Genomic DNA, 24,876 nt, shown 5'->3' on the forward strand with positions numbered 1-24,876 from the left:
GAAAAATATTTACACATATGCGCATATATATACTTATGCATTTATATATATATATGCGCATGCATGAACAAACACATTTACTTATATAAAAGGTTCTGAAGACAGAATCGAGGATTCAAATCCCCATTTGTATAACTTGGGTGAATTATCTAATGTCTCCAAACTTTAGTTTCTTAATCTCTAGAATGGACTACATAAAATCCTTATGAGGATTAAATACTGAAAATACACATAACACACTCACACGCCCCACCTTAATTCTCTAGATAGCACAGAAAACAGGTGAACAGTATTATTTACCATTGGGACAGTCAGTCTCTAAAAAGTAATAAACTATTCCCCTGCTGCTAAATCAAAGTTATATTCCAGAATAGAGATACTTACCAGGATACAATGTAAATTTGTCAAATTGACCACCTCACAGACAGTTTTTATTCTATCTATTAATCTTGCAAAATAGTTGACCATTTCTTCTCTTTTAATTATTTTTGCATATCGAGGGAAGGTGGGTGGAAGTAGTCTCTGGTTAACAAGAGGCTCAAAACCCATCATAATTGGATGATCTAAAAAGAAAAGAAAAACACATTTTCAACCTTTCTATGAATTTTAAACCTCAAATACTACTAAATATAAAAAAGGGCAGTTTGAAACTATACTCTGATCACAAATTCTGTAAATGGATTTTATAATTTACAATTTATATATCTACACACATGCATTTTTTAAATGAGATAAGCAGATTTAATAACATAAAATTATACTTCCTCCCTCATGGTGGTGGTAGTGGTGACAGAGATAGGGTTCTAGTTCAAAATTAACTCCAAGCCAAGAATGGGATAAAACAGGGTTAACATATTCTCTCAAAATAAATAAAGAAACAAATAAATGAATAAAAGGACAATGCTGTACTAACCATGAGATTGTGAAGGAAGGTTTCAAATGGAAACACAAACATAGGCTTGTTTTTCCTTCAATTACTCAACTGAAGAATCAATTCTAATTCAACTGCATAATAATGTAAAGCAGCAGAGGAGAACAGTCCCCAAACCATCCTCATGGGTCTGGGAGGCACTTGGCACTCAGAGGTAATTCCAGAAATTCATAATGAAAATAACATATCACAAGAGACCTAAAGGTGAGTTCCTCCCTCCCATTCTGTCCTCTGGTGATCTCACTTTCACACTAGCACAGAGCTCCAAACTAAGTATTTCTCAACTTGAAATATCCTGCTGCTTACAGGAAAAAAAAAAAAAAAAGGGTACTGCAATGGAAAACAATGCACTGTCAGACTGATTCTAAGGGAGCTACTTTACAAATCTAGAAACTGCAGATAACTGATAAACATGATATTCTGTTCTGTCTGGTAGAGATTCAACCGACTTCCTCTACACTCTATACAAGAAAATTTTGCCTCCACTTATAACTTATTTCAATATTCCACTACCCCATATATGTTTTAAAACTTTTCCTATTTGGTTGTCACTGAATGAGTTTACCAAAATCCTTAACACATTTTCATTTTTATATCTGTATGAGAATCATGGTCTTACCTTTTTCTGAACATTATCTTTTAATACTATTCCCCAAGTACTGTTAAGTTATAAGCAAGCATAATGACTTACAAATATCATGTTTTTTTTAGGACTCTTTACTTATAATACACAAACTATTCTACCTGCAGTACCTACCCCTTTGTTCTTAGCCTGGGAAGACTTGATATAGCTTGAATTATCTCTCATCCTTGGTCCCCCTAGTCCTGTGAATACATACTACCACACTGTCTGTGTGGGATTACATCATTTGTCCCTCTGAGTTCTTTCGAAAGCAAGAAAAGGGTTGGATCCCAAATACCAAACGCCTGGCTCATAACAGGCATTGGATACATGTTTGCTGAAAGACAAGATATGCATGCTCATAATAAAATGAAAGACTGCCACCACCACAATAGTTTGAATTTCTGATTTACAATACTTCATTTAGAACTAAGGTAGAAGCAGTAATGATGCTGTAAAGGAGCTTCTTTACAACAACATGAATACATTTTGGGCTTAATTGATAAATACACAGAATCCAGCACTTAAATAGTATATCACACTTGCTTTCTCTCAAAGTGTTCTGATATTCATCTAAAGTTATTACTCAGGAACACTCTTTTATTCTTAATACATCTGTTTTTAAGCTTTAACCCATAGACAGAAGATAGATAACAGCTACTCATTAAAATTTATATTACAAGGGAAAAAAGTAAATATTAATGGGAAATGGATAACAAATACAATATATTCTATATTCAATTTTATACAAACAAAATAGTACAATATAAAACAATATTTACTAGTGAAACTAACTCAGCTGTGCTTTACAGCTGATGTTTTCAGTGAGGATAAGCTCAGGACGTAACAGGAGCATCTAATTCATGTAAAAATGAGAGGAAAGACTTTGGAGAAATGAAGTTTAAGGAAAGACTTAAATGGTAAGTTAGTCAAAAGACAAAATTTAAGTCAGGACAAGGAATTTCAAGCGTATCAAAAACCTGGAGGACAGATAATATGGCTCCTTTTCCCCTTAGGGAACTAAAATTTTCCGTCATAACTTCTCTGAACTAGGAAGTAAAAATAGATGCATATTAAAGAGTAGGGACGAAATCCCTAAGATCACTAAGAATAAAGTTAGAAGTTATCTGTACACTTCTCTACTCTCTGCACACAATTTAAACTTTTCCCCTACGTTTTTCTGGGCATAGTCCTTCTTAATGGTTAACAGTTACAGTAGCTCCTAGTAGCTATTTTTAAGTTTCAGCTGTTGATGAGTCTCATGCATAAGAATTTTGTAACCAAAATTCTATACAAGACATGGTAATTTGCCTAACTAGAAAGGAGCATAAAAATGAGACATAATAAGAGATCAAAGTCGTTATTCAGGATAAAGAAGAGCAGGACAGGGGATAAAAGCCAGGCAGGAGCTTGCATTTGATTTCATGGAAACATAAACTACGAAAAGTTGAAGGAAGCTTTACCACGCCCAAACCCCTCCCATAATAAACAGCTCTTAACATTTTCCCATGAAACTTCATAGATCTCTATCACACAATCTACCTCAGACTGTCTTATGTTAAAATAACCTGAATAGTTCTTAATAAATGAGCCAGAAAAGAAGCTAATTCATATCACTTTCCACCCATCATGTGCTGTGCACAATAAAGATTTATTTATTTATTTATTTTTTGGCTTCTTTAGGGCCACACCCATGGCATATGGAGGTTCCCAGGCTAGGGGTTCTAACTGGAGCTATAGCCACTGGCCTACACCACAGCCACGGCAACACCAGATCCTTAACCCACTGAGTGAGGCCAGGGATCAAACCCGCAACCTCATGGTTCCTAGTCGGATTCATTTCCACTGAGCCACGACAGGAACTCCAATAAAGATTTCTTGAATTAAACTACATATAGATCAGACAAAACAACTCCTAGACCCTCTTCTGATTTTATAAGTCAGTAGGTATACAAAAACTATCGTGTTTTCCAGTTGAAATACTTCATAATACATAAAATGTTTAATACGTAATGACAAATAAGATGATTTTCCCTTCATACTAGCACTCTTAAGAGTATTTATAATAAAGTATAACACTACTTTCAAAACACTATGGCACATTGGTTTGGTGTTTTAGTTACTAAAGTTCTTGCTAGATAACTAGTTTTCATTATCAACAGCAGAAAATTACAAATAGCATAAGGTCTTTGGATAAAAGATTTACAGTAACAGTATGCTTTAACTTATTAAGTTATTCTAAAATTAATTAGATGCCAAAATTAAAGATCTGGAAATGCGTAAGTCAAAAGAGATAGAGCATTTCTCCCAAGTTACATTAAAACACTTTTTCTTTCTTTTTTTTTTTTTTTACAGCTGTGCCTGCAGCATATAGAAATTCGACCCCAGGCTGGGGGTCAAACCAGAGCTGCTGGCCTACACCACAGCCATGGCAATACTCGATCTAAGCCATATCTGCGACCTACACCACAGTTTGTGGTAATGCTGGATCTTTAACCCACTGAGCAAGGCTGGGGATCAAACCAATGTCCTAATGGACACTATACTGGGTTCTTAACCTGCTCAGGCACAATGGGACCTCCACAGTTTCACTTTTGAAATAAGTTTTAGGTGCCCTGAAGTTGGAAGGAATTCTAAAAGACAATGCAGAAGCTGCTGAGATTTTGTTGAATTATACTGCACTTCTTGGCTACTTGATTTCCTCTGACAATATAAAACATTAAAGTAGGCTACATGAAATAAGCCAGACCAAAAGGACAAATACATTGCTTGATCCTGCTTATATGAGGTACCCATAATCATCATATTCCTAGAGACAGAAAGTAGAAGGGTGGTTGTCTGGGACTGAAGGAGGAGGAAACGGGGAGTTAGTTAACATGTACAGAGTTTCAGTTAGGGAGGACGAAATGTTCTGGATGTGGACAGTGGTGACAGCTGCACAACAATGTGAATGTATTTGATGCCACTGATTTGTACATTTAAAAATGGCTAAAGTGGCATATTTCAACATAATAGAAAAGTTACAAAAAGGCATTAAACCACAACTGGTAAACTCAAAAGGCATGGCCTTAATGAATAGTCTATCCTAATCAATAATACGCATATTGGAGATCACGTGGTGCAGTAGAAACGAATCGGACTAGGAACCATGAAGTTGCAGGTTCGATCCCTGGCCTCACTCAGTGGGTTAAGAATCTGGTGTTGCTGTGAGCTGTGGTGTAGGTCATAGACGCAGCTCGGATCTGGTGTTGCTGGGGCTGTGGTGTAGGCCGGCAGCTACAGCTCCAATTAGACCCCTAGCCTGGGGAGTTCCATGTTCTGCAAGTACGACCCTAGAAGGCAAAAAAGCCAAAAAAAAAAAAAAAAAAAAAAAAGCATATTAATTAGTAACATAATCCCATCTACATATTTTGAATTTTTTAGTATTTCTAAACAGGTATCCATAGAATACTAAAAAAAAGTTTCAAATGCAACAATAGAGTTCCCATCGTGGTTCAGTGGTAACGAACCTGACTAGGATCCATGAGGATGTGGGTTTGATCCCTGGCCTCGCTCAGGGGTTAAGGATCCATCATTGCCATGAACTGTGCTCTAAGTCACAGATGTGGCTTGGATCCTGCATTGTTGTGGCTGTGGCTGTGGCCAGCAACTGCAGCTCCAATTCGACCCCTAGCCTAGGAACATCAATATGCTGAGGGTGCAGCCCTAAAAAACAAACAAACAAACAAACAAAAACAAATGCAAAAGGTTATATAAATGAAAGCAGAGCTGCTCACTTGGGAGCCCTAGTTACTCTGAGAACTAACCACTCCTGTAAGATTCTTCCATGTGTGGTTGTTTATATATATATATATCCTTTATTTTCCATTTATTGAGGTATATAACACACATACTATACAATGCAAATATTAAGTTTATAGCTCATTGCTCTGAAGGATACATACAACCATATAACCACTTCCACCTCAACATATACAACATTTTCACATCCCTAAAAGGTCCCTGTAACCCTTTCCAGCAAATCACCCCATGCTCAGCAACCACGGAACCGTTTTCTCCATGAATAAATCAGTTGTTCCTATTTCTATTAAAAAAAAAAAAGTCACACAAAGTGAACTCTTTTATATCTGACTTCTTTCAGCATAATGTTTCAAGGATTTATCTATTATGTTGTGTGTATTAACATTCATTCTTTTCTATTACATTGTATTTCACTGTATGGATACACTGTTGCCTGCCCATTTACATATATTACTTTGTTAAACAAAAACATCAACCTATTATACACGCTATCTCCCATCTTTCATTATTTTTTAAGGCGAATTTTTTTCTTCTGAAACAATCTCATACTTCAAGTAAAGCTGCATGTGTGGTCCATAATGAATCACTTTCAAATATGAAAGTGTTATTCCTATAAAGATGCACTTAAAACCATGATACAGTAATCTGTGTTAGTAAAGTAACAATGACCATTAGATTACTATCATCTAATACTCTGACCTTACTCAAGTTCTGCACAATTGTACCAGGAACATGCTTCCTATCTACATCAGAATCACAAGTGGCATTTCACTTCACTGTGTCTTAGTTGCCTTCAACCTGGAGCAGTTCTTCAGTCTTTCCTTAACTTCTATGACCATGACAACTCTGAAGACTAATACGTGGATAATTCTACATATTGCCCTTCAATGCGGTTTCTTATTTCTTTGTGGTTAGATTCAAATTATTAATCTTTGGATGATGACAGAAGTGATGTCATATTTTTCTCATTGCACCTCATCAACAAAGTGGAGATCTGACTCACTACTGGTAAACTTTGATCACTTGATTAAGTTGGTGTTTGACAGGCTTCTTCACCATGGAACTCCTTTCCCCTCTGTAGTTAATAAATTTGGCGGGGGTGGGGGGCAGGAGAAGGACACCTAAATATGATCCTTATCAAACTGTTTATTCATTAATTCATTTATTTATATTAGTATGCAAACATGGCTTCTTCTTTTATTCAACTGGTTACGATCTATGAGAATTATTTATTTCCACGTTCAAGTTGTCCCCAGCTGGGACTGTGCGAATGCCCCTTCACGCTGTTTGCTGTGCTTAACTGACCTGTCCCATCATTCTTTGGATATTTACTCACTTCCAGATAATTAGATGTTCCAAAACATCTTGCTCAAACCTCAAAACAACGATTACGCATCATCTTCCAGTTACGAAGTTTCCTGTTTTTTTCGTTTTTAAAGCTATCACTCATTTAAGTACCTCACAGTAAGCCGTTATGGCTTATCATTGATATTATGGTTTATCATTGGTATTTAATAGGGTTCCCTGGGCTGTGCAGGAGGACTCCTGTTTATCTGTCCCATATATACCACTTTGCTTCTGCTAATCCCAACCTCCCAATCCATCTCTCCCCCGCATCCTCCTCCCCCTTGGCAAACACACGTCTGTTTTCTGTGTGACTCTATTTCTTAGGTAAGTTCATGCGTTGTGTTTTAGATTCCACCTATAAACGATAACAGGAAAAAAAAAAAAAAAAAAAAAAAAAGGCTCATCTTGCTCTTTCTCTGCCCTAGCCCTGGAATCACGCATTCTTCCAGTAAGTGTTAGCTCCTTTTTCTCTTTTTTCCCCAGTTTTCTTGAGGTACAATTGACAGTAAAATTATAAGATATTTAAAATGTACAATGTGATCATTTGATACATGCACATATTTTGAAAGGATTCCTCCCAGAGTTAACACATCCATCACCTCATGTATTTTTTTTTTTTTTTTTCCTTTCATGAGAACATTTTAAGTTCTACTCTTCTGGCAAATTTCAACTATACAATTCACTGTTACCAACTACAGTCACCATTTTATACATTAAATCTTCAAACCTTCTTCAGCTTCTAACCGAAAATTTGTTATTTCTTTACCAACTTCTTTTTCCCTCAGCCTCCGCAACCATTTTTCTATTCTCTGTTCCTATGAGTTCAACTTTTTGAACAAAATTCCACATATAAGTGATAGCAAGCAGTATTTGTTTTTCTCTGTCAGGTTTATTTCACTCAGCACAATGCCCTCCAGGTTCATTCATGTTGTTACAAATGACAGGATTTCCTTCTGTTTTAAAGCTGATTAATATTCCATTGTATATATTGTATTTTTCTTAATCCATTCATCCATCAATGGACACTTAGGTTGTTTTCTTACCTTGGCTATTGTGAATAAAGCTACAAAAAGCATTAATTGAAAAAGCATCCCAATAGAAACCAAAATAGGTTTGGGGTAGCTTAAGTTACACCAGACAAAACAGACTTTGAGTCATAGGCTATAACAAAAGACAAAGAGAATTATTATGTAATAACGCAGTAAATTAATCCAAAGGATATAAAAATCATGAATATTTAAGCATCCAAGAAAGGAACAACTAAATATATAATTGCAAAAGAGCGCTAAAAAGGGACATAGCAATACAATAATACTAGGAGACTAAAACATCCCATTTTCAATCATCCAGACAGAAAACCAGTACAAAAATATTGGAATTAAGGAGTTCCCATTGTGGCTCAGTGCTTAAAGAACCCGACTAGCATCCATGAGGACTCGGATTCAAGCCCTGGCCTCACTCAGTGGGTTAAGGATCTGGCGTTGCTGTGGGCTGTGGTGTAGGCTGCAACTTCCATATGCCACATGTGTGACCCTAAAAAGATGAAACAAACAAAACAAAAAAACAGCTGTTTGATAAAGCCCTGTAAGATCGCTGAATGCAAGACTCATTGACTATTAGAACCAGATGATCTGGGGACTCATCCTTTGGATGGCACCTGCAAGAGGGTCGGCATCAGATGTGTGTACAAGCTCCTTCTTGGGAGACACTATCAACTGGGGTTTATTACTGAATGAGCTAAAGCAAAAAGGTGGGTGAGAGATACCTGCTGGCTTCCCCTGTCTCTGGGGAGATCTCAGGTGGACTCTAGTTCCCTGCTAAATTAGAAGCCTAGCATGCAGGGAGCATCTTTTCTTTTATTTATTTATTTATTTATTTTTTCTCTTTTTAGAGTTGCAGCCATGGCATATGAAAGTTCTGAGACTAAGGGCTGAATTGGAGCTGCAGCTACCAACCTATGCCACATCAATACCAGATCTGAGCTGCACCTGTGAGCTACACCACAGCTCATGGCAACACCGGATCCTTTAACCCACTGAGGAAGGCCAGGGATTGAACCCGCATCCTTAGACACTAGTTGGATTCTTAACCTGCTCAGCCACATCTTTCAAAGTACAGAGATAAATCTATTTCAGGGGAAGACTGGAAGATGGGAAATTTTGCTTGCTCCCTATATGCTAAGCCCTGGAGGGTAGAACTTGAGGAATGTTTCTTTGGTACAGTCTTCTGGGATGCATGAATGGAAGCCTCTTTGGCTATCATCATAGCCAAGGGATCTGGGTCCCATGCTTCAGGAAGCAGCCACAAAAGCTGGGGTGTGAATGTGTAAGTTCTTTCTAGTTAGATACTGGTGATTTGGAATGGGTTGGAAAGAGAAGCCAAGCAAGGTGTTCTCTGGCTTTCCTGGCCTCTGGGAAGGACTGCAGCCGGCCTCTAAGTGTCTGCTAAATTAGAAACATGACCCTCAGATACCACCTTTTACAATATACTGATAATCTTTCTTTCTTCTTCTTCTTCTTCTTTTTTTTTTTTTTTAAATGGCTGCACCCATGCCATATGGAAGTTCCTGGGCCAGAGACTGAACCTGCGCCTCTGTAGCAACTTGAGCCACTGAAGTTGGATTAACTCATTGTGCCACAGCAAGATAAACCTCCTTCAAGGAAAGACTGGGAGATGGACAATTTTTTCTACTTCCTCTGAGCTGATCCCTGTGGGGGACTGCATTCCCATTAGGAATTGCTCCTTTGGTTGCCAGAGTCTTATAGGTCTTGTGAACACAAGCCCCAATGGCTTTCAGAGCTGTTTTGCAAGACTATTCCAACGGAAGGCACCGAAAGTTGGGGTGCTAGATGTACGGTCCAAAAGCTTCACTCCTCAGATAGAACCTGAGAGTTGGGAGTTCTCTCCCAACTCTACAGTGCTTAGTTAGGGCTGGGGTTTTATGACAAATGAATCTTAGCCTTTCCTGCTCCTTTTGATGTGGCTATTTCCTCAACTGTCCAATGTTTATAAGTTGGTGAATTAGTTTCTGGGTTTCTTTTAGAGGGAAATGCTCCGTGTATAGCTATCCATTTGGTATGTTCATGGGAGGAAGGAGCATTTACGAGCTTCCATCTTGGTCAACTCATACCCCCAGTACCTTTAACTAGACAACAGTCTTCGGGAAGCAAGATCTAGATGTACGTATGCTCACTGCTTTATGACATACAAATATGTTTACACACATGCACGTGTACAAACATGTGCATATTTACGTGTACATTTATTTCTACATCGACCTATATATAACTATGAACTTACAGTGATATCTTTAATTTCAACCCAACACTAGTTATCTCCTACTCTAGAAACTGGTTTAAGTTGGCTGTTTAAGTCTGAGAAAAGTGGCAAGGCACAATTCTCAATACATTTATATACATGATCAGTTCTACTGTATGCAATCAGCCTTTGTATTAGTTTCTAGGTCTGCTCTAACAAATTACCACAAATTGGGTGTTTTAAGACAGATATTTATTCTCTCACAGTTCTGGAGGTCAGAAGTTTAACCCCAGTTTCACTTAGCTGAAATTAAGGCATTGGCAGGGCTGCACTCCTCAAAACTCTAAGGGAAAATCTGTGCCTTGCCTCTTCCAGTTTCTTGTGGCTGTTGGAATTTCTTGGCTTAGAAGTGCCTCATGCTGATTTCTCTGTCATCACACCACCTTCTCCTCTTCTGTGTATGTCCATCTCCTTCTGTCTCTCTTTTAAGGAGAACACTTAGGATGGTATTTAGGGCCCATTCAGATAATCCAAGATTATCACCTCATGGGAAGATTCTTACTTAAGCACATCTAGAAAGACCCTCTTTTCCGAAATAAGGTAAAAATTTTGATAGCTAGGACCTTGATAATGTTGGGGCTATCATGCAGCCATATTACAATCTCCTATCACTGACACCCACTCCCCATACAGATGTGCTCTTATCTTACTTGGGTTCTGACATGCCAAGCCACTGTGTCTAACACTGTTTGGGCTCCTACCTCCCCTGTTTGGCCATCCTTTTGCAGAGAGGCCTCCTCATCCCATCTAAGCTCTGAAACCCCATAACAAGACCTCTTTCCGTACAAATTGCCTTCCCCAACCTGCTTGAGCTGCTCCTCCCCACTCAGAGCCACCTTTCCACTCAGACAGGATCTTCTTACTTTTTAGGCTCTGCCATTCTATGGTAACCTGTAAAGATGTCCTCTTCATCCCACTTGTAATTTGACACTCGGCACCTGGGCACCTTTCAACATGCTAAGGATCTGACATCCAGCATTAGGCCACCTCTGCAAATAGATGCCCTCTTTACCCTGCACAGTCTCCAACAGCCCTGCACAGAGCTGCCTCTATGAAAACTGTCTCAGGTTCTAACACCCCATGCCAGGCTACATTCGCATGGGTATGCCCAACTCAACCTGCCTGTGCTCCCACATGCCTGCTTTTAGGCTCTAAAGCACCAGGCACTGGGTTGCTCTCCCAGATACACTATCCTCACCCCAGTTAGGCTCCTGACACACAGTACCAGGTTGTGCCAACCGAGTTACCTTCCCACTTCATGGCTTAGGCTCAGGTACTCCAAGCCCAGTTGCTCGGCTGTGTAGACAGCCCTCTCACCTCACTTGGGAAGTAATGAATCTAGCCAGGGTGCCCTTCATGATGATGCCCTCCTCAAGCCACTTAGCTCCAAAATTTTGTTCTAGGTCCACTGCTTCACAGATGCTCCCTTCACACTCCTATTACAGGCATATCTCATTTCAGTGTGCTTTGCTTTACTGTGCTTCGCAGATACTGCTTTTCTATTTTTAAACAAACTGAAGGTTTGCGGCAAATGCTGTGTCAAGCAAGTCTATCAGCTTCATTTTTTTTTTAACAGCGCCACCCCTGCTCCCTACTCAAATACTGTTCTAATCTGTGCCCAGCTCCAACATCCAGCTCTAGTAGAGGCTGCCCCTCTTGCTCAGACCTATCTCATGGGTAAAGACTAAATTTTTTTTTTTAAGCATAGAAGGAATTAGAACTACAACCAGTTCTTAGTTTTACTCCCATTTAACAGGAAATATATACTTCCTTTTGAAATGATTTTATCTTTCACTAGAATTTACTTTGGTATAACTTCTGATAATTGAGAAGTTTTATTAATTTTATAGCTCTAAGTTTATTAATATCTCTAAGGTTCTATATCTTCACTTATCTATTAATTTCCTTACCCATGACAAACAATGATTAGGTCAAAGACCTCCCTCTACTTCGCTTTGTTCACCAAATCTGAATTGTTATCTCCACTATCATCAGTTACCTTTATGTGCTAAAATGTACTTTTATCTTTACAGATTTATCAACTCTAACCAATACCTTTGGAGAAGGAAGGAAGAAGGGAGGGAGGGAAGGAGGGAAGAAGAAAATCAGTCTTTGTTTTCCCTTTGCCCCTTGACTTTTTTTTAGGGCTGCACTGGGACACATGGAAGTTCCTGGGCTAGGGTTGAACGTGAGCTGTAGCTGAGGCCTATGCCACAACCATGGCAACACTGGATCTGAACTGCATCTTTGACATCTACACTGTAGCTTCAGCAACAGGGGATCACCAGGCCAGGGATTGAACCCGTATCTTCAGAGAGACAATGTCAGGTCCGTAATCCCAAGCCACCAACAGGAACTCTGCCTCCTGACTTTTAGTATATGATTACTTTTATATTGCCAAGGCTCATGACACTTATATTTAGTGAAATCAACTTCCACAGCTGTTTTAACTGTAGTTCAATGACAAAATAGATTTAATATTCACTGCCTATTCTTTTTACCAAAGCTTTTCCATTTATGTCCCACTAAACTGAATTTTATTTATGATTCTAATCTGTGCCCCACCCCCACTTGGAAAACATCACAGGAAAAATATTTCCCGAGTTCTTGAAAATTTAAAATATTTGTCTGAATGTCACTTAAGAGACATCTGGGAAAGATATAAAACTGGGTCACAGTGAAAAAATAGGAAGTAAGTAGAACTATAAGCTTGTTATTTGGTAAATACCAAAAGAAAGAATTACGTAGAAGTGGAAGAGATTAACTCTGGGAAGAGAGAAATAATGGAATTAGGAGGAAAGGGTGGGCAGAAGATTGTTAGATTTTTTTTTTTTTTTTTCTTTTTGCTATTTCTTGGGCCGCCCCTGCGGCATATGGAGGTTCCCAGGCTAGGGGTCGAATCGGAGCTGCAGCCACCGGCCTACGCCAGAGCCACAGCAATGCGGGATCCGAGCCGCATCTGCGACCTACACCACAGCTCACGGCAACGCCGGATGGTTAACCCACTGAGCAAGCGCAGGGACCGAACCCGCAATCTCATGGTTTCTAGTCGGATTTGTTAACCACTATGCCACGACAGGAACTCCAGATTGTTAGATTTAATGAAAACCTTATTCAGCTGATTCTTGAGTGGCATGCATTTATGACTGAGTCAAAGAAGCTAAATTAAAAATAGTGTCAATGAAAAGTAGCTTAAAATATAATTTAGAAATCCGATGGCAAACTTTCTGGTAATATTGCACCTTTTCCCTCCTGAGGGCTGAAATTATGTGGCCTCAACCCAGCTAATATCATTTGCTGGTCTGGCAGTGTACAGGAGAGGTGGCGGCTGGCTTCATTTATAATCACCACCTGATAAGGAGGCATGTGCCAGGAACCAGAGATGGGTTTACTCTTTTAATGAAAACAGTTTCTTCTCATAGAAAATAAATACACATCCTCACACAGGTAAGGGGTATGTGTACTCTAGAGGACTTAAGGTTTTTAGATGGTAAAGATGTCTCTGCTGCTTGCTGCTTGCTTGTCTATAATCAACTGAAAACCACAAGGAATATGAGAAACAATCCTCCCAATTTCTTAAAAAATAAAAACCCTTATAACTGGGGATGGGGAGAAAGGTGGCCAAACACTGTAACAGTAGGACCCAGTTTTACATGTTATCTGACCTATTCCTCCATCTCCAAAAGGAGATACGTGCAAAAGGAGAGAGATAGAAAAAAAAATATGAAGTTGCACTATAAGCATAAACACCCTTCTGTGCTCTCACTTCCAGTATAGTTAGATCTGAATTTCAGTTATTATCAATGTTCAGCACCATTATGATTGAGTAAATTCCATTCACATCTGGGTCATGGATAACTTTCATACACATGGAAGGAAGTTGTTTTTTGTTTTTGTTTTTTTTTGTCTTTTTGCCATTTCTTGGGCCGCTCCCGCAGCATATGGAGGTTCCCAGGCTAGGGGTCGAATTGGAGCTGTAGCCACCGGCCTAAGCCAGAGCCACAGCAACGCGGGATCCAAGCCGCGTCTGCAACCTACACCACAGCTCACAGCAATGCCGGATCGTTAACCCACTGAGCAAGGGCAGGGACCGAACCCGCAACCTCAAGGTTCCTAGTCGGACTTGTTAACCACTGCGCCACGACGGGAACTCCTGGAAGGAAGTCTTAACATTCATTCATATACGGTCTGAAGTTAATCGCTGTCTCACTTTTTGTTTGCATGTACATAACACTTAATTCAATCCCAAATATGCCAGTTCTCCAAATCTCTTCTTTCTACATCAAAGAAAGCAGGTATTGTGTCAGTTTTATTGGTGACAACAGATCTTGCATCTACTTTGAGACACTTGACCCTGTGCCTTTCTTCCACCTGGACTTCGGCTCCCATGTATTACGCTCAGACGCATTATCACCCTGGGATTTCTCTCATTATTTTCTTATGCTGGAGTCTTATATTCCTCAGATTCCATGCTTCCCTTTATCTTGATTTAGTCCCTTGTTTTAATGGAGCACATTCCAGCAGCATATGGAAAACTTTCAGGAGATTAAATACCTGCAATTATCTTTCCTCACAATTAAATGATAGTTTTGGAATAGGATTCAAGATTAGAAACCGGAGTTCCCATCGTGGAGCAGTGGTTAACGAATTCGACTAGGAACCATGAGGTTGCGGGTTGGATCCCTGGCCTTGCTCAGTGGGTTAACGATCCCACGTTGCCGTGAGCTGTGGTGTAGGTCGCAGACGCGGCTTGGATCCCGCGTTGCTGTGGCTGTGGTGTAGGCTGGCAGCTACAGCTCTGATTCGACCCCTAGCCTGGGAACCTCCATATGCCTCGGGTGAGGCCATAGAAAAGGCAAAAAGACAAAAAAATAAATAAAAAATTAAGAAGAAACTCCATATCCTTTAGCAGTCCTCCTTCTTCCCATCCTCCTCAAGCCCTAAGCAACAACTGACCTACTTTCTGTCTCCATGGGTTTGTCTATTCTGGATGTTTTACATAAGTGAAAATCATACAATATATGTTCTTTTGCAATTGGCTTTTTCTATTTAGCATGTTTTCAAGGTCCATCCATGTTGTAACAGACATTAGTACTTCAGTGAATTTCCAAATGCTACTCCACTGCATGGATATACAACATTTTTATTTGCCTGCTGAGGGACATGTGGTTTGTTTCCACTTTTTGGCCATTATGAATAAGTGTTGTGAGCATTACTGTACAACTTTTTGAACAGACATATGTTTCTATTTCTCTTGGGTGGATATATATGCATATATATACACCAAGTATTAGAATAACTATATTATAAATCTACATACCTTTTGAGACAAGACAAAATTGTTTTCCAAAGTAGTTTCATTATTTAACATTCCAACCAGCAGTGTATGAAGATTCTAGTTTCTCCATACCCCATCAACACTGGTTACGACCTTTTTGATTTCAGCCATCCAGTGACTGGGAAGAGCTATCTTTTCATTTTGATTTGCCTTTCCCATGGCACATCTACCTTTTCACACGTTTACTGGTCATTTGTAAATCTTACTCAGAAAAATGTCTAATTTAGATCCCTTGCCTGTTTTTACATTGACTTATTTTCCGTTTTATTGATTCTCAAGGTTTATGTCTAGGTTTTGGAGTTTCCTATTTTTAGTTTCTACATTCATGTCACTGATCCATTTGGAATTGATTTTTGTATATGACACAAGAAGAGGCTTGAGGGGGGAGATGGCCCAACTTTCTTTTGCATGTGGTTACCCAGCTGTTCCGGTGTCATTTTTTGAAAATACTTTTCTTTCCCCATTGAACTGTCTTGGCACTCATGTGAAACATCAATTGACCATAAACACGAGGGATTGTTTTTCGATATTAAACTTTTATTCCACTACTCTATGTCTATTTTTACATCAATACCAAACTCTCTTGATTAGTGTAGCATTATGGTAAATTTTAAAATTAGCAAGTGCAGCTCCTTCAACTTTATAAAATCTCTGCTCCACTCATTTCTAGCTTCCATTCATGATGCTGAAAGTTTGATGACAATTCTGTCTTGATTCTGTGAATGCAACTTATTTTTCAAATTTTTTACACCTTCTATTTTTTCCCCTGCTACTCTGAAATTTCATGACAATTTGCCTTGATAGAAGTCTATTTTCATCGTGGTTGTGCTGGATAACTCTTCATTGGGCCTTTTAACCTGGGTATTTGGTTCATTTGATTCCAGGAAATTTGGTTAAGTGTTTTTTGTTTTCTGCTTCTATTTTCTGGTCTCTATTTCTGGAACAACTTTTATTAGCTTATCCTTCATTTATCTTATTAATTCTATTAGATTATGGACCTTCTAGACTGATGCTATAATATTCTTACCTTTTTCTCCTTATTTTCTAACTTTTCATTTTTTTGTTTGTTTGTTTTTGTCTTTTGAGGGCTGCACAAATGGCACATGGAAGTTCCCCGGCTAGAGGTTGAGTAAGAGCTGCAGCTGCTGACCTACACCACAGCCACAGCAATGTAGGATCTGAGCCATGTCTGCAACCCACACCACAGCTCATGGCAACACTGGATCTTTAACCCACTGAGCAAGGCCAGGGGTCAAACCTGCATCGTCATGGATACTAGTCAGCTTTGTTACCGCTGAGCCACCATGGGAACTCCCTACCATTTCATTTTTTACTCTACTTTCTCTAAGATTTCCTCAACTTTGTGTTCTGTATTTTCTATTTTTAAATGATTTATGCTTTTATGTTTTGAATCTCAAAGAATATATATTCTTTCCTTCTTTTTCAGAACAGCCTATTTTTGCTTTATATATGCACTGATTTTTTCCATTTTTTAAAAGGTATTTTGTTTGCTAGCCTTTTTTCTTTTTTTTTTTTTTTTAAGGCTATATAGATTTGCATCCATGACTATATACTCAGCTTTGAAATCAGAAAAACCTCATTAAGAGCTCTGTGAATACAGATGAGGCCTTTCCACCAAACCATTTTATCAGAACTGCTAATACCAATAAATTTAGATTTTGCTGATGTTTTTCTCCATCTCTTAAGCTTGCCAGAGTTCCCTAAGTGTCTTCCAAACTCTTAAGTGGAGTGCAAGAGGAAAACTGTACTAATTTGGAAGATGATGTGGGGTGGGGTGGGGGGAGATGGAGGCCACAACTTGGGTGTGGTGTGTGGGAAGTGGGGAAGGGAGGAAGGATAGATTTTAGAATAATAAGTGTTTAAATTACCATATTGTGTGCCATTCAACAGCGCCTGGTATTTCCTCGGTCCAGCATGTCTCTGTTCCCCTATTCCAGATAATAATCTTTCAGCATTCTGAGGCTCAGGAATGTTACTAAGGAGAAAATGGGGAGAAAATCTGTTTCTAAACAGATTTTCAACTAGTTCTCATGCTATCACAGTTCTCACCCTTATTTTCAGAGGTACCTGATACACAAAAACATGAGGCCCTTCAGAGGATTGGTAATATTAAAATCGACTTTCCTTATCAGTGGTTAAAAGTTCAGTTATCTGGGGATAGAGAGCTCAATGTCCTGTTCTCCAGCAGCTAGCATCTAAAATTTTGTTGCTACTGTCTTTTTTTCTTGTCTTTTTCCTCTTTATTGATTATACCTATTTTTAAAAAAACCCAACAGTTCTTCACTGTTCCATTAAGGTTTCAGAAGGTGGATTTATATGTTCACTTTACTGTTTGAATCAAACTTTTCTTTTTTGGCTTTTCAGGGCCGCACCTGTGGCATATGGGGGTTCCCAGGCTACAGGCTGAATTGGAGCTATAGCTGCTGGCCTATGCCACAGCCACAGCAACTCGGCATCTAAGCTGCATCTGCAACCTATACCACAGCTCCTGACAATGCCAGATCCTTAACCCACTGAGTGAGGCCAGGGATCGAACAGGCGTCCTCATGGATGCTAGTTGGGTTCGTAAGCTGCTGAGCCATAACGGTAACTCCTGAATCAGACATTTTAAAATTTATTTTAAAAGGATGACAAGTCCTCTTGGAACTGAATGTCAAATTTTAAAATACACCTCAAAAGTATTTACCAATTTCAGTCAACATAAATAAAATTTTCACTTCCATTAGCAACTGTTAAAGATGCTTGTACTGTGAAGAGTAAATCAAAACTAATCCACAGGTAACTATAAAGGAATATGGAAAGAGAAAGTAGAATCTGAAAAATCTCACTGGAGGAGATGATCTGAACAGCATTTTGAAGGATGGGTTAGAATTTCACAGACATATAAAAAGAAGAGATTTCACCAGCAATAAAGGAGCACAGGCAAAGACAAGCAGCACTATGTGCTTCGCAGCATCTTTTTCTTCCCTTGTCTTTTCAACAAAGATCTAACTCAAGGTCCTGATAGCAAACCCTGAGTCATCATATCTACTCTTTCAATTTCAATCATCACGTCACATGAAAATAACCCTAAAACCTGCTTTTCCATTTTCTAAAGCAAAATATTTATTGGTAGACTTCTTTATTTCACCACTGTTTAAAAAATCCCATTCATTACACCTGAGCTGCCCTTTTCTTTTTTCAGGCCACGTCTGGGGCATATGGAAATTCTCAGGCTAGGAGTCAAATTGGTGCTACAGCTGCTAGCCTACGCCACAGTCATAGCAACACAAGATCTGAGCCACATCTGTGACCTATGCCGTAGCTTGCTGCAATGCCAGACCCTTAACCCACTGAGTGAGGTCAGCTATTGAACCCACATCCTCACGGACACTGTGTCAGGTTCTTAATTCACCGAGCCACAATGGGAATAGCAAGAGCTGCCTTCCTTAAGCATCTCCTGTCCCCAAATCATTTCTGCCTCCTTCATCTTCAGGACATCATGTCCACTGAGTAAACCCACCAGCAAGTAACTCTTTTTGTTTTTTTTTTTTTGTCTTTTTGCTATTTCTTGGGCCGCTCCCGCGGCATATGGAGGTTCCCAGGCTAGGGGTCGAATCGGAGCTGTAGCTGCCAGCCTATGCCAGAGCCACAGCCATGCAGTATCCGAGCCATGTCTGCAACCTACACCACAGCTCACGGCAACGCCGGATTGTCAACCCACTGAACAAGGGCAGGGATCGAACCCGCAACCTCATGGTTCCTAGTCGGATTCGTTAACCACTGCGCCACGATGGGAACTCCACCAGCAAGTAATTCTTGAATCAAGTTTGATTCTTGCTCCTTTTTCCCTTTACATCGTTTCCAAGTTTTCACTAATCATATCTTTTCAATGGGAATTTAAAATTAATGCCCAGTAATTTCAAGCTTTACAGAGACATTTTACCACTAGCTGGAGTTGTAATAATATTAAGAAGGCAACATGAGGAGTTCACATTGTGGCTCAGTGGAAAGGAATCTGACTAGTATCCATGAGGATGCAGGTTTGATCCCTGGCCTCGCTCAGTGGGTTAATGATCCAGCGTTGCTGTCATCTGTGGTGTAGGCCAGAAGCTGTTGCTCCACTTCAACCCCTAGCCTGGGAACTTCCATATGCACTTGTCCTAACAAGACCAAAAAAAAAAAAAAAAAAAAAAAAAAAAAAAAAAGAGGGCAACATGAATAACCTGAGACCAAAACTAATATACATTTTGCTTTATCATCACTTCCTTAAAATAAATACTACTAGGAAGGCATTCACTTTTTAAAATTATTTCTCTTTAACTTTATGCTTAATTGGATAATTACAAAGCTAAGCCGGCTTAAAAGGTACTAAACAGAAAATTAAGCATACAGTAAGTACTCCCTAAATTTAAAACTTCACCTGCTTAGTGTTTTCAACTCAACTTTATGTAAACCATCTTCCTAAAACCTACTCATGAGCATACCATAAAAGCAAAATAGTTGAGAATATACACACTGGCTTTTTTTTTTTTTTTTTTTTTAAGTGCTGACAGATCTGAACTATTGGGAAGCCACAAATCCACAAACCACAGGGCAACCAGTGACCCCCATGGCAATGATTATTCTCTCAGTTACAGACCAGAACAGCCCACAACACCAGGATGTGGCAAAAAAGGAACAGCAAATTCTGAAGAGTCATTTGGAAGACTCTTGTTCTGTATCATTAATGTCTTATTGATACATATCCAACTGAACAAACTACATCGAAGCAGTGTATTATAAAGTGGTTAAGTACTCCTGCACAGATTTCAAAGTATTGAAGAGCTGTGGATTTGTTTACCTCTCTGAAAGCATGTACTAGACAGCTTTCTATGCATAAAACCCTTTAGTCACCTAGTTTTTTTCCTCTCCTGGAAAAAACAATAATGAATTAGTAATGAATTTTTAAGATTAGTATAATTATTACAAAGATTATGATACTATTGATCTCCTGAACCAAATTACCTTTCAGACTGCTCCACTACCTAAGGTCTGAGCAAGAAAAAAAATTAATGGGAGGGGGGAATATCACAACTTCTGTCACTAAAAGGAAAGGAATGTGAATCAATACAAACTAGTCTTCCTGGACAAAGGACGAAGAAATGTGAAAAACTAATTTAAAAACTATAATTATCTCATTTGAGTGAGTCTTAAGGATAATCATAATTGCTATACATTATCTAAAATGTTAACTCAGGTATAGCTTTTAGAATAAAGGTCCACTCTTTCTTTCTTTCTTTCTTTTTTTTTTTTTGCTTTATAGGGCTGTACCCTTAGCATATGGAGGTTCGCAGGCTAGGAGTCCAATTAGAGCTACAGCTGCTGGCCTACACCACAGCCACAGCCACATTAGATCTGAGCCAAGTTTGTGACCTACACCACAGCTCATGGCAACACCAGATCTTTAACCCACTAAGAGAGGCCTGGGATCGAACCCACAACCGCGTGGTTCCTAGACAGATTCATTTCTGCTTTGCCATGATGGGAACTCCCACTATTTCTTTCATTTTTAAGGCATAGTTCATAAATAAAATCTACTGTTAATAATGTGCCAAGCATTGCGGAGATAACACAAAGAAGAGACTCTGTCCTAAAAGTACTAAAAATCTCATGGAGAGACAAAAGGTAAACCATAATATGATATACTAAAAAAAATTAACGGAGGTATGCACGAGTGATATGAGGTCACAGAGGGAATATCTAGGCCTGCCTAGTGGTGTCAGGGAAGACTGTGTAAGGTGATGATGACTCAGAGGAGTAAAGGGGAGAGGTGATTAAAAAAGGATGTACTGCTTGACATAACAGCATGAACCCCAGACATGGTAAGTATTCAGAGCCCAAACAGTATGATACAGGAGATGGCCAACCTCTACAATACTGTTTTGGTCTAGAATAAATTTAAAAAGAAAGGACCACTCTACATAGCCTATGGAGCAAAACATTCTGAGATCTGGATTGACTGACTTAAATGATATTTTAGAACAAATCAAACACTATATACTCTGGATGGAAAGAACAAAAAAAAGTGGAAGCAAAACAGACAATTACCTCCTTTTGTAGTATCATTCTGGGCCTGGATGCCATGATGCAATGAATTATGAATGGCAGAAAGAAGATCTGCTGCTTGAACCATCAATTTTTGAGCTTCTGCAACAGCACTGGTCTAGCAAATAAATCACCAAAAACATTCTTACATATTCTTTCACTGAAAGATATACATTAAATAGGAAAATCCTATAAACAATAATGAAATTAAATGCTTGTTGTAATGACATTGGTTTTCACAAACTATTCACTTAATACAGGATGCCCAGATCCTGTTAGGACAGAAATAATTTTTTTACCCTTATCTATACCTTGTAGGAGTCATTAAAAACCATAGGAAACATTTCTGTTTTTTTTTCTCCTAATCTTATATTAAAATAAATAAATAAATAAATAAATAAATAAATAAATAAAACAGGTGCACTCAACTAGAAAATGAATAACTGAAACTGCAACATTTTTACTAGGTCATTCATCAATGTGAAATTTAAAAAAAAGAAACAGGAAAAAACAGATTTACAGAAGTTCTATCAATGGTAAAGGCTGGATCTCTACTCACCACTTATTAACTATTCATAAGTTAGTCTGTAATTTACTTGAGTTAATGAAAATACATATACACACACACAAAATACTATCTTGCTTTTGGTTCTATACAAATCCAAGTTGATTATTTAACTGAATGAAAGAACAGGCCTACCAGAAATTCTGAATTTTACTTCCATTAATTCAGAAAACTACCTAATTTCAACTTCCATTATTTTATGCACTGGTAAGTAAAATAAAACATTATTTTTATATCAACCACAGCCAAGGATATGTTATGAAGCAGAATGTAAAATTTATGTGACTTTCGGAGAAAATCATCAAGGATATCTGATGTAAACACACCAAATGCTGAGTGCTGTATATGTGTGCATATACATTCCAATGAGAATGGCTCAGAACTTCCCAAATAGAGAATTCCACCCAAAACAAAAACACTAAAACATATTATAGTAATGGCCCTTACCTCTTTCTTAGTAAAGGCTATAAGCACTGTCAGTAACACTCGAGTAAATTTCACTCTGCTGAATACTGCTAAACATTGTTGGTGCTAAAAAATAAGAAAGGACTAAAAGTTAAACGAAGCAAAGCCTGTCAAAGAAACTTCATTCTCAAATATAGTATTTTAAGTCCTAAATCTCAGTGTTAATAACTTACTACATTATAAACACCTTCATTTAAAATCCTTTAAATGTCTGAAAACGAGCTGCAAAGAAACCATAATAAAACAAAGCCTATTCTATTGAAACAGAAATACATAATAAAGCTTCTCTATCAAGAAGATTGATTTTTCCCTAAGTCAGAGGTTACATCATTATTTCAAAGCTGATTTATTAGCATTTTTAAAAGGACTAATTAAAAGTGCTTTAAGTAGTCAGAAAATTTTGGATCTCAACAGAGAGGTTTGACAACTTTTGATACTCTAAGTTCTTGAGATCTGCCAAGCTTTGGTGGATCATCCATTAAAACAAACAAACAAACAAAAAAAACCCATTTTTTTCTTCCTACCTCACAGGAATACTGAAGAGCTTTGAAATCATGTATTTGAAAGAGCTGTATTATAATTCTATCAAAATAAATACAAGGGAAATAAACTCCCTTGCAATGTCCAATTTTTAAAGAAATACCTTAAAAAGGGCTTCCATAAATTATAACGCAGTTCATAAAACTACAACATTAAGAGGTAGACTTCTCTGATATTATCTACCAGAAAATAAGTTCAATTACTTCTAGTTCAACTTCTGGATCTCTTTCTTCTCCTTGTCGACTTCGAGTACTCTAAAATTTTAAAAAAGGTGAATTAAAACAAACACAAACCTGTAAAAGCATTATAATTACATAAAGCAAAGCAATAAATTAATTTATTGAATATATGCAAGAACCTATTTTGAAGAAAAATATTTAGATGAAAAAAGCTATACCAATTATTTATTTTCCTATTAATTCCACATACAGAAAATTCATTTTGATGTAAACTATAAAGACTGCACAAAATAAGGTATTAAAAAAACCAGCAAAAGCAAAGCATGATATTTTTTCTGTCTTTTTAGAGCCGCACCCAAAACATACGGAAGTTCCTAGGCTAGGGGTCGAATCGGAACTGTGGCCGCTGGCGTATACCACAGCCACAGCAATGCTGGATCCAAGCCATGTCTGCAACCTACACCATAGCTCACGGCAAAGCCGGATCCTTAACCCACCAAGCGAGGCCAGGGATTGAACCTGCGTCCTCATGGATGCTAGTCAGGTTTGGCAAAACAGTGATTAACATAATCAAAAACACATGGTACATGGCACTTCTTTCTTTTAAAAGGATTGTTAACTGAAATTCCCAATGCTCTCAAAACTAACCCTGTGAGAAAAAAATAACCTTCACAAAATCACATCATAAAAATGAAGTCACATGGTAAATACTGATCAGTTCCTATACTAAAATGGAAAATGTTTTGTTAATACATGTACAACATATGGCTATTCTGACAAAATTCCAAGTCAGCCCCAAAGGAATCTGGGTTCGAGCCCTGGAGCTGCCACTTATTAATGGCAAGCCCTTAAACTCAAGACAAGGTTATTTAACTCTTTTGAGCTGTATTTTCCTCATCTAAAAGTGCATTTTATTGCCCAATGCGCTGAATGACTGTAAATATCAAATGAGACAAAAACGTAAAATTCTTCTGACAACCATGTTGTGTTATGCAAGTATAAAAAAATCACAGAAATAACTTTTCATTTTTAATCCCTACGAGAACAAAATCATCAGGGTCGTCAATCACAGAAGGATTTTATCAGATTTGAGGAACTACCATTTACTGAACTCTTCTACTATGTTCTAGACAGTATCCTAACTACTAAGATACAAAGGTGAAGAAGATAGTCCTTACCTTTGAGGAATTTAAAACTCTAGAATCTTATGCTATTCTTAAAATAGCATACTAAAATTCTAAAATACTGGCAAAAAATTTTAAAAATTGGAAGAGTTAAATTTTCAACACTTGAAAGTAACAATCTTTCAGCAGTCTTCAAATTCATTATCAAAAAAAGAGCATTTATAAAGGAAGTTGGTAGTCCTATGTATACTAGTTATTTGTAACTAGCTAAGTTAACCTGACATTTAGAAGAATATAAATATCCTATACCAAAGAAGAGAAAAAATATATACCTTTACTCTTCTTTGCATATCATCCTCCACATCTTTTAGCATGCCTAGAAAGAAAGACAATGATTTTAAAAGGAAACAGATCCAAATGTAAAACCCGTGAATTATCTTCATAAATGGTTTTACCTGTAACTCGAAGATCTGTCACACTGTTAGCCATTTTAAATCCGTAAGTCATCGACTGAAAATCTTCCTATAAAGAAAAGCAATAATTAGGCCCCTGAATAGTA

General features: G+C 38.1%; 1 protein-coding gene across 3 annotated transcripts in view; it reads right to left on the bottom strand.

The window, feature by feature from the left end:
• Nucleotides 1–24,876, bottom strand: part of NAA35 (N(alpha)-acetyltransferase 35, NatC auxiliary subunit) — a 101,179-nt gene that overhangs the window by 31,261 nt on the left and 45,042 nt on the right. For all 3 annotated transcript variants that reach the window (XM_021064637.1, XM_021064639.1, XM_021064640.1), the window contains exons 7-12: nucleotides 24,773–24,839; nucleotides 24,650–24,693; nucleotides 23,218–23,268; nucleotides 22,457–22,540; nucleotides 21,448–21,562; nucleotides 385–563 (exon numbers count right to left, since the gene is read on the bottom strand). In XM_021064637.1, the coding sequence (XP_020920296.1) occupies nucleotides 385–563; nucleotides 21,448–21,562; nucleotides 22,457–22,540; nucleotides 23,218–23,268; nucleotides 24,650–24,693; nucleotides 24,773–24,839 (540 nt within the window). The remainder of the gene's footprint in view (nucleotides 1–384; nucleotides 564–21,447; nucleotides 21,563–22,456; nucleotides 22,541–23,217; nucleotides 23,269–24,649; nucleotides 24,694–24,772; nucleotides 24,840–24,876) is intronic.

This window comes from Sus scrofa, chromosome 10 (genome assembly GCF_000003025.6).
Source record: "Sus scrofa isolate TJ Tabasco breed Duroc chromosome 10, Sscrofa11.1, whole genome shotgun sequence".
NCBI classification, from domain to species: domain Eukaryota; kingdom Metazoa; phylum Chordata; class Mammalia; order Artiodactyla; family Suidae; genus Sus; species Sus scrofa.